This window comes from Streptopelia decaocto (assembly GCF_964273445.1).
Source record: "Streptopelia decaocto genome assembly, chromosome: 10".
NCBI classification, from domain to species: domain Eukaryota; kingdom Metazoa; phylum Chordata; class Aves; order Columbiformes; family Columbidae; genus Streptopelia; species Streptopelia decaocto.
In genome coordinates, this window is record NC_138665.1 from 1582930 (window position 1) to 1601291 (window position 18362).

At 42.8% G+C, this 18362-nt stretch overlaps 2 protein-coding genes across 2 annotated transcripts; one reads left to right on the forward strand and one right to left on the reverse strand.

Moving 5' to 3' along the window:
* Nucleotides 1–526: 526 nt before the first annotated feature.
* On the reverse strand, nucleotides 527–13499 carry NSDHL (NAD(P) dependent 3-beta-hydroxysteroid dehydrogenase NSDHL). The gene is made up of 8 exons (XM_082061873.1): nucleotides 13398–13499; nucleotides 10934–10984; nucleotides 8067–8228; nucleotides 7022–7168; nucleotides 5491–5619; nucleotides 3372–3514; nucleotides 1740–1842; nucleotides 527–1034 (listed from the first exon to the last, which is right to left on the reverse strand). Exons 2-8 carry the CDS (start codon nucleotides 10952–10954, stop codon nucleotides 699–701), a joined length of 1041 nt encoding a protein of 346 aa, XP_081917999.1. The 5' UTR covers nucleotides 10955–10984; nucleotides 13398–13499; the 3' UTR covers nucleotides 527–698.
* LOC309444405 (uncharacterized protein) lies at nucleotides 11430–17316 on the forward strand (the record flags this gene model as incomplete). Its single annotated transcript, XM_082062191.1, has 5 exons — nucleotides 11430–11524; nucleotides 15127–15154; nucleotides 15410–15538; nucleotides 16238–16375; nucleotides 17096–17316. The coding sequence occupies 5 exons, from the start codon at nucleotides 11430–11432 to the stop codon at nucleotides 17183–17185; spliced, it is 480 nt and encodes a 159-aa protein (XP_081918317.1). The 3' UTR covers nucleotides 17186–17316.
* Nucleotides 17317–18362: the final 1046 nt, after the last annotated feature.

Below are 18362 nucleotides of genomic sequence, written 5' to 3' on the forward strand. Positions count from 1 at the left end.
TCTGCCCTTTCAAAGATAAAACGCAAGATTAGGAAGTCATCTCTTCTTGATTTATTTGGCTTATTTTTGAGTAGAAATAGGCTCCTGCAGAAACAAAGGCACGTGCTTCCTTACAAAGAGAGGCCCAGCGCACCTCTTGTCAGGTTTACTTCTGATGCCTCAGTAAGAAGCCAAATCACCCACCAATCACAGAGGGAATAACAAAATGAGCTTCAATGATTTAAGAGATGGTGGCAGAGCTCCTTTTTGGCATGAGCCTCTCTTTCATCACACTTGGACAGAAAAAAGCCAGTCCACAGAGAAGAACCAGCCAGGAGAAGTATTTCATTAACCAGTCTACAGCTATGGGAAGAAGTGGCTGTTATCACCAGAGCAACAAAACAAGAGGACAAGGGTGGAGAGAGAAGACGAAGGAATGTTGATGCGCTGGGTTGGGACTGAAGAGGGCACAGCAGGGTGTTTATTCATCGTCCGTAGGGTTCAGCAGTTGTTTCAAAACAAGATGTCACATCAAAGACAAGAACTGTTAGCACAGCTCCTACATGAGTTTTTTTTTCAACCCAGATAATGGTGAAGTGGAGGAGGGACTCTGGGAAAACACCCTGTTCCAGAGGACTAATGAAATTTGCTTCAGTGTTCATGTTAAAATGTCAAAGCAATTATGAAAATCAAGTAGAAAAAAATCCATCTAGGACTTCTCAGGCCTTAGCCCGGCGTAGGTGGGGGTAGCTCTGCAGAGTCCTGTCTATCGCTTCATCCAAGCTCACCACTGGTTTGTAGCCCATGTCTCTTTTGGCCCGGTCACAGCTGTAGTAGTGAAATGTTCCGGCTAACGCCACCCGCATGGGGGTGAAAGTGGGCTTGATGGTGACCAGAGGACTCAGCAGCCACAGCACCAGAGACAAGAGCAGGGCCAGGTAATACGCCAGCCAATAGGGAATATGGTACTTGGGAGGATCGTAGTTCAAGCCAGTCAAGATACGGGACATGAAAGCCCAGAAAGGAACTGGTTCATCGTTTGTGATATGAAATGCCTGAAAGAGAGGAAGACAAAAAGCCAGATGATAATATAATTACGGTTTTCATCAGTTTGGCTCTGTGATGGCCCATCTCATGTTCGTGCTGAGGAGACTGACATCCCTGACTTGCCTGAGAACACATTTTCACGAGAAACTGCTTTGCACCAACTACCTCTGTCTGAGAAGCAACAAACCTCTTCTTTGCTAAGAAAGGCAGCTCCTTCTGACACTCCGGAGGTTAAGATTACTCATAAATTGTCAAACAAATGGAATGAGACAACACAAACACATACAAGCATCCTAGCTGTATGGACAGTGCATGCCCAGAGCGTGGTGGTGCCACGAAAATCTATAAAAATTTCTTCTATTCTGAACTATCATAAAAGCAAAATAACTCTGTTTCTTATGTACACGTCTTGGCTGGCGCAATTCTGCTTGAATTTCCTTCCACGAGGAGTTTTACAGCACAGAGTTAAAGTACATTCATACAGCTTAGCCCACGTGGTTGCACACAACGGTCGCCAAATGGGCAACCACTCATGATACCCACTCATGACACCTGACCCATTTGTGTGTGCTAGTTCCGCTCCTCTCCAAGGCAGATGTTCAGTACAGACAAAAATGCGCATGAACTACAGAGCTGACACGTGAAACAAGGCTTGCAGATGAAGTTCGGCTAAGGGACACCCACTCTTCTCCTCTTGCGAGGTCCTTCCTTACCTTCCCGCATAGGGGAGAGTCTTTCTGAAGCTTTTCTGCAGCCAGGATGTGTCCATGGACCACGTTTTCCACATAGGTGAAATCCACCAAGTTCTTTCCATCCCTGCACAAACAAAAGGAAGAAGGTTAGCCCAAAGGTGAGTTAGGCTGAAAATCTGCTTGTGGCACAAAGGGAGGACTTTCACACAAGATATATGTGTCCCCAGTTTCCTCTCGTGCTCTCTTGTGCTGCAGTTTCAGGCTTATACCCTGTCAGAGAGATGACATCGCTACATGTTATTTTGGAGACAGGAAAGGCTGTTATTGTCTCAGCTCTTGTCAAGACCCTCAATGTTTCCATTCCTGTAACAATATCATTTTAAAATCTCACAAGTTACCAAGTTCCCAGGTCTTGCAGATCCCACAGGTCTCAGAATCAGGAGAGAGATCCACAGAAGCAGAACAGACAGAAACAGAGTGGTAACGAGCACAAAGAAAGTCATATAAGGACAAGCTTTCAATTATGAATTTCTTGGCTCATGACATTCTAACTTACCCTCAATAAGCCAACTTAGCCCAAGCTGGAACAGATTTAACCCACTGTGTTAAATCCATTTCTATACCAGTACAGAAAATGAAAAATAATCTGGATATCACTTTCATAAGTCCAGCTAAATCAAACAAACAGTTTGTTACAAAACCACCGCCACACTCATTTGGCCATAAAACCAGTATTGCTGCAATCCAACATTCTGAGAAAGAATCATTTTCATTTCCTACGCTCAGGGATGAATGGCTATTTTATTTGCTTTCTTGGAAAGGATACACAGGTCTGTACAGTGGTAGGAAAACTCAAAGGAGGAATGTATGTTTGAGCTGGAAGAGAATGCAGACTTGCATGAAGTGGAAACCTTCAGTTTGTTCGCTGCTCACAGATCAGTTTGAGAGATCAACTCAGAACTGAACTGTAAGGAAGAATAAGAACAAAAAAAACCCCAAACAAAAAACCAACTCAATACCCACAGCCCTATTCCCTTTCTTCCTTCTACCCCAAGCACATATTCACATGTGCACATATACACACAAGCCAGCTCCTTGCATGTAATAAAAATCTATCCTAAATTAAAGTGCACATTTTTTTTCAAGAGCATAACGCAATAGAAATAAATATCCTTAGTAGTAGCTTGAGCTATTTCTTGCTCTACAATTTCAGTGGTCTGCTAGAAGCTTTGCAAGGCTCAGTAACAAGGCAAATATCTTCGATCTTATAATCAGAAATACTAAAACACTGCCATAAAGGCTTTTTAATCACAAGAAACTCAACTACCAGAAGCGTATATAAATTCAATTAATAGCAAGTAATCTGAGGTCTCTCGTATTTAAAAGGACAGCTCTTTAGACAATGAGAAGACAGCTCAAGCTATGTCAGCTTTCCTCACTGATATTCTTTTTGCCTTGTGAACACTCACATCTGAGTCCGTAACACAGAAGGATTTTTAAAAAGAATCCTGAATCACAAGTGAAAACTTAAAGCAATGTATTTTTTTTATGCCACAACAACACTACTGATTTCACATTATTCCCTTCCAAAAGAGCTTTGGAGGTTCAGCATCAATTGTAACAAAAGCTATAAAATAAGGCAGCCTTGCTCACCCAATTATGAACTTCATTTTGCCGCTCTTAGCTGCTTGGATGAGGATGGGAACCAGCTGAGGGTCTCTAGGACCAAATATTCCATGGGGACGAATAGCAGTAGTGAAGAAATTGTTGCCTGGGTCATTTGCACCGAGCACTTCCTGTAGGGAAAAAGATACAAAAATCAGGGGAGAAAGACCGTGAAGAAAAATATGGCTCAGTAATATATATGCCAAGATCATCACTAAAGGTGGTGGGTGTTCCCCCATTTCCTTGGGAAGGCATCAGTGAAAGAATTACTGTCCACCCATATCGTTACAAATAATCCTTCTCTTGTCCCCATGCCTTCTCCCACTTCTCTTCACTGAGAAAAACAGAAAAAAAGTCTGGTTTTGTTATTGAGCACTTACTGAATTGACAGGCAAAGGAAAGGAACTCTCTAATTTAACAGCATAGAAAGCAGAGGAGCTTTGAAAGTTCCTCCACTCCATGAATTCTTTATGGACATGCTGGAGAAAAGGAGGACACACAGCAATTAAATCTCTCTTTCCTCAGCCAGCGGATGATTTCCATCACGGGCCTTCTCAATCTCATTCAGAAGGGGTAAGATCCTACTTTCCTGGCAGCACCAAGTGGATTTAGCAAGGCCTGTTTGAAGAAGACTTAATTCTATTGTGAGTTGCCACAATTTTTAACAGCTGCTGGATTTACTATTAAAAAATTGAAGAACAAGACATATAAATAAACACTGAATACTTTCACTGTTTCACCCAAAACTAAGACGTCTACAAGCATTTTGGGCTAGACTTGAGTGCTACTCCTGAGCTTCCACTTTATCAGTCTGCTGTACTGCACAATGGTTATCCTTGCAAATGGACAGGTGTTTTTATGCCGTGTTTTCAATTAAGCTCTTTTCAAGGAACCTAAGAAAAATTCTTAAACATTAATATTTGACTTTAGAGGACACACTGTTGACTTCAGTACGGAAGCAAGCTTCAATTCTTCTTGCGTAAAAAGCGTTCATTCTTGCCACAATTGAAATGCAACCCACTGAAAAACATTTGGAAAACAATGAACACACCACACACACAAAAAAAAAACAAAAAAACAAATCATGTTTATTTGCTTTGATTTCAAATATTGTCATATCATATTTAAAACACAAATACTGCAGAACCTGAAATAGAACAGATCTTGGTGATCTGCAAACATCCAAAGTCATGGACGTTCAGATGTAGGGGAAATTTTTAGATCTTTTTCTAACAAGAATAGTTTAATAGTTTCAGCATATGGCAAATGGCATTAGCTTACAACACATTATTGGGTTGACATGCTCCTTAAGCCGCCCCACATCTCCATCTCATCTTCTCCTTCCCCAGCATCTTGTTCACAATCCCAACTGTAATGTCAGGCTGCAAATCAGGTAAATGTGGTTCTGAAACACCCCTCCAGCAGGATCAGAGAAGGGCAAAACAACTCCCCTCAGCTGCTCTTAAAACAAAGCTGCATCAGTTAAGAAATGGGGTTATCACATGGCTCTTGCAACAGAAGTGACATCTCTGCCAGTTCGTTTGTTCTTCCTCTAGAAACAAACTCCGCAGTGTAACATGCTATTTCATTTAACTTCCCCAGTAATTTATGTCACAGTTATATTTTATTCTCTCTTATTAAGCAAATACACAACCGAGGAGTTCCAGCAGCCAAGCAAGATGTAACAGAGCACTGAATGTGTTTGGACTGCTGGGAGAGGGCAAAGGATGGGGGTGGCTCGTGAAAGACAAGTGGCAGCCACCTGCCAAACGTCTCTAGCCGAACAAAGGAATCCACAGCCCACCAGCCTCCCTGCTGAGAATAACAGGGTTAAAATCAGACAGCTTTGTCGAAAAGAAGGGAATTTTCTCTTTCAGCGATACCCTGAAAACTCTGGCAGGCACTGCTACATATGCGTGACTCTGTGCAGATTCTCTTTGCCGCTGTAAGAACGAGATGTTTCTTTTTAACGAAGGAGAGATTCTGGAGAACAATAAAGATTTGTTCAGTCAGAAGAGGCTGTTGTGTTCCCTAGGGCATGCCCTACTTTTAGAAGGGTAGTTTTAAGCATTGAAAATACCACTGTTAACCATATGATGACAAATACCTTCTCCTGCAGGATCTTCGTCTCTGTGTAATAGTCGATAGGTTTTTTTGCATAAGGGAGGTCTTCTGATCCATTTTTTATGTCTGTGCCCTCAAAAACTACACTGGCACTGCTAGTTAACACCAGTTTCTGCAACAGAAGTGAAAGAAAACTATTGTTAAAAGCCTAAGACAACAGGGTCATTATTTACAGAGGCTGAGTAAAGACAATAATAATGTTTAATCAACTGATTCTACAGATAATAAACTAACTCTAGAAGAATGCGGGCTAACAGAAGATGATCTGAAAGGGCAGGTAAGAAAACTCCCACTGTTCTAATTGACTTTATTACATTGTTTAGCACTACCTAAAGGAGACAGAAATATTTCAACAAACATCCAAGGCATCCAGTCAAGGGGAAAACATCTCCAGGAAAATCAGAGTGCCCACTTGGCTTGGTACAATTTAGCACTTAACACATAATGAGTGTTTTTAAGATATATTTGCTCATCCTGATGATAACAATATCAAGATAGATTAAACCAGAAAATAATTCTCATCTTGGATGTTTTTGTTGGATAAAAATGTGCCCTAGTGGATTCAAAACAGGAAGTCAGTAATGTATTTGAGTAATCAGAAACATGTGGTTTTAAACAAGAATGACGTTGTAATGGGAAGATGAGTAGATTCAACAAGTTCCAACAAGACTTAACTCCTTGCTCGGACAGAACCCAGACTAAGCCTGAAGGTAAACACTGCGTGGCCCATTTCCTACAACAGTTTATTACAGGAGGTTAGGGGAAAAAAGAACAATAAATATTAAACAGTGGGGCTGAGAGTTCTATGTGATATACGTCATTTAATTATAAACATTATCATTTCTGTATTTGTATGTGGACACTGCCCAAAAATATATGCTTTAGAGGCAACATCTCTGCTCAGAATAAGTGATTTTTAAATGCATTGTGCTCAAAAATTTGCTAGGAATTTAATTGAAATCTCATGTGATATGAAGATAACATAAGGAGAAAACAACAACAAAAACAAAACCAAACTTGCAGCCTGGTTTCCTCTGGCTCCTTCTTTTGTGGGCAAATGATTTTCTAAATCAAATTACACTGAGATTATGGTACGAGTGTGTTCCTCCTCATTGTAAGTCAACGAATTCACTGAGCTAATAGATGCCATGAATACTTTCACTGCTGGAAAAGCTATCATTAGAGCTGGCCCCTTATTAAAGCATGAAAGAATCCACCCATCAGTCACAGTTCTGTAGGTGATTCACAGACATCTAGTAGGACAAATTTTAATGGATTCTTTTCCTTCAACCAGGACAACTGCAACATGTAGGTTTTCTGTAACAACCATGGACTGAGCTTACACCAGACACTAAGTGGGAGACAACAGAGTCTCTTCTACTAATTTTCACAGAACAAGTAAGAATTCAGTGTCTCAGAACCCTTTATCAAACTAGATTGAAATTCGTTCATGCTGCAATTGTTATAAAGCCACATCAGTGTCTTATGGTCTCCATGTGCTTTTCTACCCTTACCTGCACTCCAGCTTCTTTACAAGCTTCAATGACTGCTTTGGTCCCCATAAAATTCACCTTATAAAACAGCTCCCTGTTGTCACTTGAAGGTGCTGGTGATGCACAATGAAAAGCCACCGACACGCCTTGTAAAGCTGGGAGCAAAGCCTGGAAGATGCATCACATGAGACAGCAATGAAATGACCGCAATAGTGACTACTCAGGAAAACAAAAAGAAAAAAGGAAAGAAATAAAACAGTTATTTTCTTCATGGAAGCAAAACTACTAAATGCCAAGTCATGTTCCTTCCATAAAGGTGAGCAGCTGGAATAGGATTAGCATCCAGGATCTTCACAATATCCTCTCCTTCTTGCTAGGCAATAAAGCACAACACCATCATTTCTTTCCAGAGAAGAACCTGGGAACCTTCTGAGACCTGGAGGCGACCTAGACTTAACTACCAGCAATAGTCTCAAGTGCAGGTATGAGACTCAAAATTGCCTGGAGATGGGAGTTAGAAAACTCAGCAAGCAGCAGGTTTAACAGCCAGCAGTACCCTGTGGCACCGTCTGCGTTTGAGGTGACTGTCATAAAGCTCTCAGACACATTTTATCATGGTGGGTAGATGCCTCCTCACATTGCATACAACTGAGTTAAGGCAAGAGGTCTTGGCATGCCTTCACTGTGAGGAATAACGCATTCTGCTGTTCTCATGCAGCTGAGGTTAGCTAGGAGAGCACTCGCACACATTTACCAACAGAGACTCTAATTACACTGTATATCCAAGCTAGCAGTAATGCAAATCAAAACAATTTCTGTTCTTTCGGCTTCAGGCAGACGTCAGTATATTTCTTTAAATGTTCTAGATGAGGGTTCCACAGAAAACTGCTTAGGCTACTGACTTCACAGGAAAAGGTTGTGGGGGCACATCTATATATCCTTTCTATGTGATGCTTTCAGGTGTTTTAGCGCTTCAGGCAAGGCTCAGGAAGCTGTTTGAACAAACATTTCTTTAACCAGACATCCTTTCTACCCACCCATGTCATGTGCTGTCATTAGTCTGTACCTCTTTGTCGCAAAGGTCTCCCAGGAAGAACTGCACTCTGGCGTTATCAAACCTCTTCTGAATATCAAACACGTTGACCGCGTAACCCTTCTCCAGGAGCTGCTCCACCATGTGCTGGCCTAAGAATCCTGACCCGCCGATCACCGTACATTTCTTACCAGCCTTCAGAGACAGGGAGAAAAGCATTTTAGCAAGCAGTCACACACCAACAAACAGCACAAGCAAACTGATATGAATGCCCTGAGATCTTAATATGCTGGAATTGCGCACAACTAATCAGTAGCTATAGTTTAATTGAAGAGGTCTAAATCCAGATATCAGAAGATTCTTCGGTATGTCCGTGCTGCTACAGTAACTTAAAAGTTCAGACATGCTAATGGTGCACAGAGCTCCTGTGCTGGTTTGTATTTCACAGAATGACAGAATGTCAGGGGTTGGAAGGGACGTGGAAAGCTCATCCAGTGCAATCCCCCCATGGAGCAGGAACACCCAGATGAGGTTACACAGGAAGGTGTCCAGGCGGGTTGGAATGTCTGCAGAGAAGGAGACTCCACAACCTCCCTGGGCAGCCTGGGCCAGGCTCTGCCACCCTCACCAGGAACAAGTTTCTTCTCATATTTAAGTGGAACCTCCTGTGTTCCAGTTTGTACCCGTTGCCCCTCGTCCTATCACTGGTTGTCACCGAGAAGAGCCTGGCTCCATCCTCCTGACACTCCCCCTTTCCATATTGATCCCCAGGAATGAGTCACCCCTCAGTGTCCTCTTGTCCAGCTCCAGAGCCCCAGCTCCCTCAGCCTTTCCTCACACGGGAGATGCTCCACTCCCTTCAGCATCTTGGTGGCTGCGCTGGACTCTCTCCAGCAGTTCCCTGCCTCATAACCAAGTGGCTCATGTAGTAGGGACAAAAAAGAGGGCTGGCTCGGATAAACCCCACCCTGATGGTAAAGTAAACAGAATTTGCTTCAGCCGCATGGCACAGATAATTCAGAATATTAAAACCATCACCGTTAGCAAGGACAAAACCATTTTCAGAGAACGTGAAACTTCAGCTTCTCCATGCCAAGAATGCAATCAGGTAAAGGCAAGGATTATTGTTTCTAGTTAACCATTAGTTCTTCTTTGCTATTTCTAAGCTTTTTAAAATCAACGGCTAGAGTCACTGCTTAACACACTCTGATCCGGTCACTCATCTAACTAGATTGCTGACACATAAGATACAGGCAACGAGTCTGAGGAAGCTTTTGTACTAAGAATGCCCTGTCCTGGTTGGAAAGAGATATGCTCCTTATTGTTGCCACATAAAAACCCACCTCTCCACTTACACTATTGAGCTGAAGGGAATTTTAACTCAGTGTAACCAAAGATGACAGTAGTTCAGAAACTTCTAAGTGCTACATCCTTAAACGAATGTTCTACTGCAAAGTGCCAATTATCCACAACAAAAATTAGAAGAGTTCACTACAGTTGCTCCATTACATTAAAGCATAACCAGTCATTTAGAATGGTGCATGCAAAGTACAATCTGATTAAAATAATTTTAAAATAGTTCTAATGGGTTGGCCCAGTGCTCTGTTTGGTTTTGACAGTTGCAAGAGAACGGACGATATAGAAAGAACATGCGAGTCTAAGGAGCCTCTGCAGTTCACTCTCCTTGTACTCCCCCACTACAACAGGTTTGCTTTACTCATCAGCTTCCTGATTCTCTAAACTCCATCACATCCCTTGGTGATTTTACTTCACAACCATCGGTGGTTTTACTTGCCTTCCCCTGTACCCTTTCTCATCCCAGTGCATTCTTCACAAAACCAGAGCACCCGAACTGCACACTGCACTCAATGTGCTGAACCAAAGTTTTACAGCAGCAGAATGACGCCCTCTGTCTGGCTCTAAATATCAGAATCGCTTCTACCAGCACAGATAGTCCAGGTTTTTCTGTATGAGAGTTTTCCACTCACCCAAGTATAGGGAGAGTATTCAAACCAGTGATGAGAAGCAAACTACTTAAATAATCATTTGTGCACATTTACAATATGCAGTACAGTCCAGTACACGCGCCTCTTGGGAAAGTACTAAAGGAACCAACTCAATGACCAGAATCAGCATAACTGCAGCTAATGGTGCTGCACCTGGAATAATTAGCTGGTTTTAAAAATGCAGGTAGAAATCCAGGCTATGCATGATTTTAGGATATTAATTACTACGTATCTAGTGTCGCACTGTTAAGATACAACAGCTTGTTCACATACTCTACCATAATGCTACATTGGGGTTTTTTTTGTTTCCTTGTTTCCTAAACATCTAAGATTTACTGGTCTTCCATAAATTTCAGAGGAAATAATGAGGAAAATAGTCCACAAGGTAGAAGTTTCTGCATAAACAAGAACCACGGATAATGCAACAGCTTAATAAATTGTACTCCTAGGAGTAATGTCCAAACATCTCTGAGCTAAGCAAAAATTACTCCTCCCATGTTCAGCCTCCTGCATTCAATGCAGTAATCACAGCAAGAGGTTACAATGGTCATAGGGATGTCAGGGAGCACAGCTGGACCCCAACCTGCACTACAACACAGAATAATATTATAAGGCACATAGAAATGACCCTGGAGTAACTAAATCTCCAGACCAATTGATTTAGCAGCACTGACAAAGCCACTGTTGCTCTTTAGAGGTTGGAGCATTCCTGGATCTCTTGGGAACCATAACAGCAGCAAACTGTGCCTTGGTAAATTACATTTCCCCCAGCAACATCTCTGGAGTAGACCAAGAATCTCAAGTCTTCTCTAGTAACATTCATAAAGAATACCTATGAAAATATGTTTCTGCAAGACAAACCTTCATAAAGCATCACTAAAGTCCTCAACTTACCGATCTGAGGCGTGTAGCCATTTCTCAGATGATTCACTATCAACTTGATTCCTTTAAAAAAGGAGAATATTATTTTATTCACAATACAATACTTAACTTACTTAAGCATGCCATTAACGGAAACCAAACTTTTTTAAAAAACAGATTTTTAGCCAGAGAAATCTAAGTTTGAAGCCATTATGCTAAAGCAGAAGCCTGAAAAGAGTGAGCTAATTCTCCCTACCCTGCTGAACAAATGAGTAGTACAAGAGTAACAGTGATATCAAATAGCTTTCTCAACATCATAGTTTTAATATAATAAAATACCCTCACTAACAAAGGCACCATCTTATTTCAGCTTATACAGCTTCATGCGCTTCCTTTAAGTCTGAATATTTATACTCCAAATAACATGAACAGCATTGCAGATTTTGGCAATACCCCCTCCAAAATATAATCACCCAGAGGCATTAGAAACAACAAAATAAAACTGAAGTTCAAGCATTTCAGCAGCACCATGCCCGCCTGTTCCACAGCAGCAGACACAGCATGGAAGAAACACCGGCACTCGCTGGTGCCCATCAGCGAGGAGAGGGGAGCCAGTGGTGAGATGTACAGAACCATAGAATCATTTTGGTTGGAAGAGACCCTGAAGATCATCAAGTTCAACCATAACCTAAATCTAACACAACACCATGTCCCCAAGCACCAAATCTCCACATCTGTTCAGCCCCTCCAGGGATGGTGGCTCCACCACTGCCCTGGGCAGCCTGTTCCAATGCCCCACAGCCCTTTGGGGAAGAAATTGTTCCCCACATCCGACCTCAGCCTCCCCTGGCGCAACTTGAAGCTGTTTCCTCTGCTCCTGGTGCTTGTTCCTGGGGAGCAGAGCCCGACCCCCCTGGCTCCAAGCTCCTTTCAGGCAGTTCAGAGATCAGAAGGTCTCCCCTCAGCTCCTGTTCTCCAGCTGAACCCCCCAGGTCCCTCAGCCGCTCCCATCACACTTGTGCTCCAGCCCCTCACCAGCTCCGTTCCCTTCTCTCCACTTGCTCCAGCACCTCAAGGCCTTTCTTGCTGTGAGGGGCCCAAAACTGACCCGAGGATTCGAGGTTTGGCCTCTGCAGTGCCAGCACAGGAACGGTCACTGCCCTGGGCCTGCTGGCCACACCAGTGCTGGTACAAGCCAGGATGCTGGTGGCCCTTTTGTCCACCCGGGCACACACTGGCTCATGTTCAGCTGCTGTCACCAACACCCTCAGCTCCTTTTCCACCAGGCACTTTCCAGCTGCTCTTCCCTAAGCCTGGAGCGTTCATGTGGTGGTTGTGACCCAAGTGCAGGACCTGGCACTTGGCCTTGTTGAACCTCATACAACTGGCCTCAGCCCAATGATCCAGCTGGTCCAGATCCCTCTGTAGAGTACCAAGTTTTCACATCACAGGCTGTTTTTGCCACTAGTTTCATTAAAATACACTCTTCCTCCCAGCAATAGCAAACAAAATTCCCAACTCAGCTGGGATCCTAGTACGTGGGGACAGACAGAAAAAGATGACATGTCTATCTAGATCTGTTTCCGATGCAAAGACAAGCTGCACACTAAGATTCCTGATGCCTTTATAGTCACTTCAAACCACCACTAGAAGAAACTACTCCTTTAGAGGTTGATTTGATTCTCCTTATTCCTAATCAGTGCTTCCAACTACCTTCTATTATCCATGCACTGAGATGGATCAGGGCTATGACTACCTGAAAATAACCATTTTCTGCCTGGGTTGGACTTCAGCCAGAGCAACTCTCTGACCCATCTGACCTCAGGAACACTAGTGCCAATGCAACTGGATCACATCCAGGAACAGCTACAGCAATGCTGCTATAAAATTATCACAGTTCCAAATACATCTGTTGGACTTGCCCACTCTGCAAGCTACACAATTTAGCACTTCTCTCTTTATACTTTTTTTAAAAGCCCTTTGAAACTGTAAGAAAAAAAAAAGAAAAGAAAGAAAAAGGGGGGGGACTGGTGCCTGTCCAGCCAGGAACACCAAGCTGCTTTGGAAGCATGGGGTGATCCATCCTCCAGCTACCTCCATCTTCTACCCCTTAACATCTCCCTTAACGCCTCTCCAAAACGTAATTTATGAACAGCTCCATCTCCAGTTTCCCTCCAGCTCTTTCAGCCACCCACCCCAGAGCCCCCCAATCCTTCCCCCACCTCTTCAGCCGCCCTCCACACACCCCCAGCTTCTCTCACCCCAACGCCCTCACATCCCTGCAGCTCCCCCTGCCCACAGCACCTCAGACTCACCCTCGCTCCACATCTCCTCCCACCCCCCCCACCTTTTCCACACCCCAACTTGCCCCTCCACACACTCCACAGCCCTCCCCACGCCCCAGCCCTCCTCACATCCCCCGTACGGCTCTGCCCGCCCCCAGCTTCCCTCCCCACACCCCATGTTCCTCCTGCCCCGCCTCACCCCCACAACCTACCCCAGACCCCTCACAGCCCTGCAGGTGCTGCTGCCCCCACGACCTTCCCCACGCCACAGGTCTCCTCAGGTAGCCCAGGTCCCCTCAGGCAGCGCAGGTCCCCTCAAGTAGCCCAGGTCTCCTCACACGCCTCAGCCCCCGCAGCCCCGCCCTCACCTCAGCTCGGCTCCGCCCCTCCGTCCCTCCCGCCCACCAATCGGCACTGGCGCTTCCAGCAAACCCCACCCACTCCTCCGGCTGCCGCCCCTTCTCCTCCCGCTCGTCCTGGGCTGAGCATCGCGCCAGCCGGCTATCGCTCGCTGATTGGCCCGCGACCTCCCCTCTTTGGCCAATCGCATTGACGGAAGGAGGAGAGGTCTCCCCGGTCAGCCGCCTCTTGCATCAAACAGCCAATAGCTGTTCCGCAAGCGCCTCCCGCGCCCGGCTCTCCACCCAATAGGCGTGTCCGTTGCCATAGCAGCGCCGTAGCGGCATTAACCAATGGGAAAGGGCGGTCTTGAGTCTGGGCCACTGATAAATACCTGGTTTTACTCAACATGTTTTAAGATTTTTTTAAAACTAGAGATTTCATCTGTAAAAATCTTAAAACTCCAGGAAAGAATATACAGTGCATTGCTACACAGTCACCCGTGTCATGTGTCAGTGCTCCCGACAGTTTTCTGAAGCCAGAGCTGGTTTTAATCTGTGATAAAAACACCAATTTCCGTTTTTCCCTTTTCTCACACACACAGCCCTGATTGTTAAATAAACTTATTAATGACTTAATTATTTTAACCTCATATTGAAAAATAAGATAGGGTAGTCAGTGTCTTGCAATTCTAACTCTTCTATATTCTGTTGTTATGATTAAAACAGTGATTTCACCTTGCACTAAAACAAAAGGAGATGAAAGGTACTCAGCCATTTTCAAAGTTGCTTTCACTTTGAATTTTTTAATTTACATACCATTTTAGGTGTCATCACTGCCAAGAATTCATTGAAGGTGATTTTTCCTGTTCCTTCCGTATCAGTATCTGATATAATTTTCTGTAGCTTCTTTTGCTTTCAGAATTTGCTCTTCCTACTTGCTACCTGGATGTTCGTATTGCTTAAGACCATATGGAGGAGAACTGATTTCAAACGTGCCGCTCCACCCTTTATCAAAGGAGGAAAAAGTAAAGTGTGTAGGTGTGACTGCGTATGTCTACAAGTGAAGGCGTCCATGGCTGTGCTGCTCATAGGAATGTTGTCAGAAAGGCACATGTTTGAATTGTGTTTTCCCAACATTCACTGAACTAGGTTTTTGTCACTAGAATGAAAAATTAACTGATTTTAGTTCCCTTGTTTTGAAGTTATTTGTCTGAGATATTTCTGGGTCTTCCATTTAACCATCTTGCATATGACAGGGCCTGTATTAAGCTTTTAAAATTATTATTATTAGTCAGTTTCTTGTTTCTCATTGCAAAGGGAATACTAGTAGCAATTCCCTTAACAGGAATGGAATAATATTCCATTTTTCAGTAGCCTTGGAAATTGCTCTCAACAGCACTGTGTGACAGTTTGGGATTTTTTCCTTCAAGCTATTAATCAAAACGAGACTCTTTAAGCTTTGAGTGCCCATAACAAGACTTTTAAAAAATATATACCAAAATAGGTATGCTAAGACTTTCTGAAGAAATCCAAATATTCTCAGATAAAATATTTATCCCCAGACTCTATTATATAGTCTTATCCTCTAAATTCTTGACAGTTCTCAGCTGGGGGTGGTGGATGTGATGGTAAGAATGTGTTTAGGAAATTTCTGAATTAACTGAAGGACAACCCCAGAATTTGAAGGGTTGCAGTCCTGTTTTCTGCATCTTGATGTGTGTGTAGAGAATCATTGCTCAAAGCGTGCTCCGTACCTTGCTGTTTTCCTTGACACACACAATGCTTGTTTTAATATAATGTGGCATAAAGTTCAACTCTTTTTACCCACTGTGGTTTTCTTTATAGTTTCGTATGATTTATAAATTGTTTCTTTGTCCTTACAGGTGGCCATGAGAGCACTGGGCTTTGAACCTAAAAAAGAAGAGATCAAGAAAATTATATCAGATGCTGATACAGAAGGAATAGGAAAAATCAGCTTCAATGAATTCTTGGCAGTGATGACACCTAAAATGGTATGTAAATTAAAAAATTCAAAGTGAAAGCAACTTTGAAAATGGCTGAGTACCTTTCATCTCCTTTTATTTTAGTGCAAGGTGAAATCACTGTTTTAATCATAACAACAGAATATAGAAGAGTTAGAATTGCAAGACACTGACTACCCTATCTTATTTTTCAATATGAGGTTAAAATAATTAAGTCATTAATAAGTTTATTTAACAATCAGGGCTGTGTGTGTGAGAAAAGGGAAAAACTGAAACTGGTGTTTTTATCACAGATTAAAACCAGCTCTGGCTGCAGAAAACTGTCGGGAGCACTGACACATGACACGGGTGACTGTGTAGCAATGCACTGTATTTTCTTTCCTGGAGTTTTAAGATTTTTACAGATGAAATCTCTGGTTTTAAAAAAATCTCAAAACATGTTGAATAAAACCAGATATTTATCAGTGGAAGATTCTGATACTGAAATCCCAAAGACAGTTAGCTAGCTATGAAAGAAACAATTCCAAGCAGCCTGGAGGTGTGGGCAGCATCGCTGTGTCTCTGTGTACCCTCAGCCTTTGTACGTATCCTTCCTGCTGGCTGGGCTTCTTGAAATTTGTTTTTAATATAGTTTCTCAGTGTATCTAATGCTTGTTGTTTATAACTTTGAGTGTTACCTACAACATAACCACTGCTTTTTTTCCTTAAACTTGTGCTTACTTCTTTAAGGCTGAAAAAGATTCCAGAGAGGAAATTCTCAAAGCTTTCAAACTCTTTGATGATGATGAAACTGGCAAAATCTCTTTCCAGAACCTCAAACGTGTCGCCAAAGAGCTGGGGGAAAATATCACAGATGAAGAGCTGAAGGTTTGTACCTGGTATATGAAGCTGTTTCACACACACTCGCTGCCTGCCTTTGTGTGTACGACCATAGAAAGGTCCAGGTTACGCTGTCACAGAATGTTCATGTATTATTAGGTTCGTACTTGTATTAGTTTAAAACCGATGTAAATAGTCACAGCCTAATTCTCCTCCTATCTGGAGGGCTAAACCATCTCTGACTGCTCTGCGAAGCACCAGGGCCAGCAGAGAGAGTAAGGGATGCAAATACCTGCGTCAGTGGGGAAGGAAACCCTCTCAGGGTCAGTTTTTAGGTAAAGGCAGCAGTCTGCCAGCTCCACCTGCTGTTCTCTAGGGTCCTGATAGGAAAATCTGCTCCCTCTCTCCCAGCCAAAATCGAAATCTTCTGTCAATTTGTGGCTGGGAAATGGATTCTGAGGGGAAAGACGGGTTAAGCATACCTGGCTGTCAAAATTGCAGTTTTATGGAAATATGGTCAACTCTGCTCCAAGCACTTTGTTTCTTCCAGGAAAGTTGCTATAGTATAACATTTCTATACAGATTTTTGTATAAATATAGATTAAAAAAATATTAGTGTCTACTTTAGTAAATATTTTGTAGCATAGTAGGTGTGATGTTGAGCTAACGCTGTCCTCTCCCCCACAATTTACTAAAAAGTGGTTCTGATTCTGAATTAATCTGATAAGTCTAGCATGCATCTAATTTCTGTATGTGAATATCTTTCAGGATATGATCGATGAAGCAGATAGAGATGGGGATGGAGAAGTGAACGAGCAAGAATTCTTGAGGATCATGAAGAAAACCAGCCTTTACTGAAACAATATTTTATTTATTTATTTTTGCACGTGTATTTATTTTTGGTAGGTGCCTCACTTTTTTACAATCTTTTATTTATTTTGAGACAGCAGAAAATATCAGTCTATTCTTTTTTTTCAAGTGGATGTTCTTAAACTTGTGTTTGTGAACAGTTTCCAGCTGCTCACCTGTTTACATGGAGCAACAGGGTTGCTTGTTTGTGCTTGGAAGACATTTACACTCTAGTTTTGGTACATAAATCACATTTTCCAGTGACAGTATTCAGATCCTTCTCTGACTAAAAACCATGTGTCAGATGATTATGGTTTGGTAAAGAGAGGACTCAAAACCCCATCATGTAAACCTCGATTTCCCAGCAGTTGATGTTTTCAGTTTCATGTCTTGGTTTGGGCACAGCAGCAGTGAACTCTTTATCTGAGATATTTCCAGGAATCTTTTATACTCTATTTTACGGTTATTATCCCCTCTCTTATTCTTAGTATGTTTAAACTGAGAAAAAAGCTAAGTGTAAATAGATGCTGCAACTTCGTGCTATTCTGTTCCCACATTTACAGAAATCTCTTAGAAGAGGCAAGTTACCACTATTGCTGTGAAAGCTCTGTATGTTTGCAGGTATAAGATTGTATTTAAAATACAGTGTCCTATTTTCAGCCATCTGAGTCATGGAAATAAGTTTACAAAAACGCCAGCAAATCTGCTGGTACAGCCCGTCCTCTGATCTCTTGACAAACAACAAAATTATTCTGGGTCCTAGAGGAGTTTCAGCTTTTAACTGTTAATTCTTCCAAGGGTCCCAGTGACTAAACGCTTTGCTCCCGAGGCAGCAGCTGCAGCAGTTGGTGTCTGAAGCTCCTGGGCAAGGAACGGATTCCTCCTTTCCAGACTTCTGAACGTCTTCCTGACTCAAATCTGATTCATTCCTCTGCTTTTCACAGACTCTGTGTCGGTCTTTTCATTTAACTGACTCCACAGCCCATGGACATGGGAAACATTCTCCGTCTGGCCTAAACATGAAACCAAGCGAACTGTGTTTGTCCCGGATCACTGCAGAAAGTCTGAGACGTTTTCCGTCTTTGACAACGTGGTTTATTCCAGCACAGTCAGACGGGGACAGAATTCTTGCGGTCTCTTGTGACCCCGTGTGGTAGAAAATCCCCATTACAGCAAACTAAAAGAT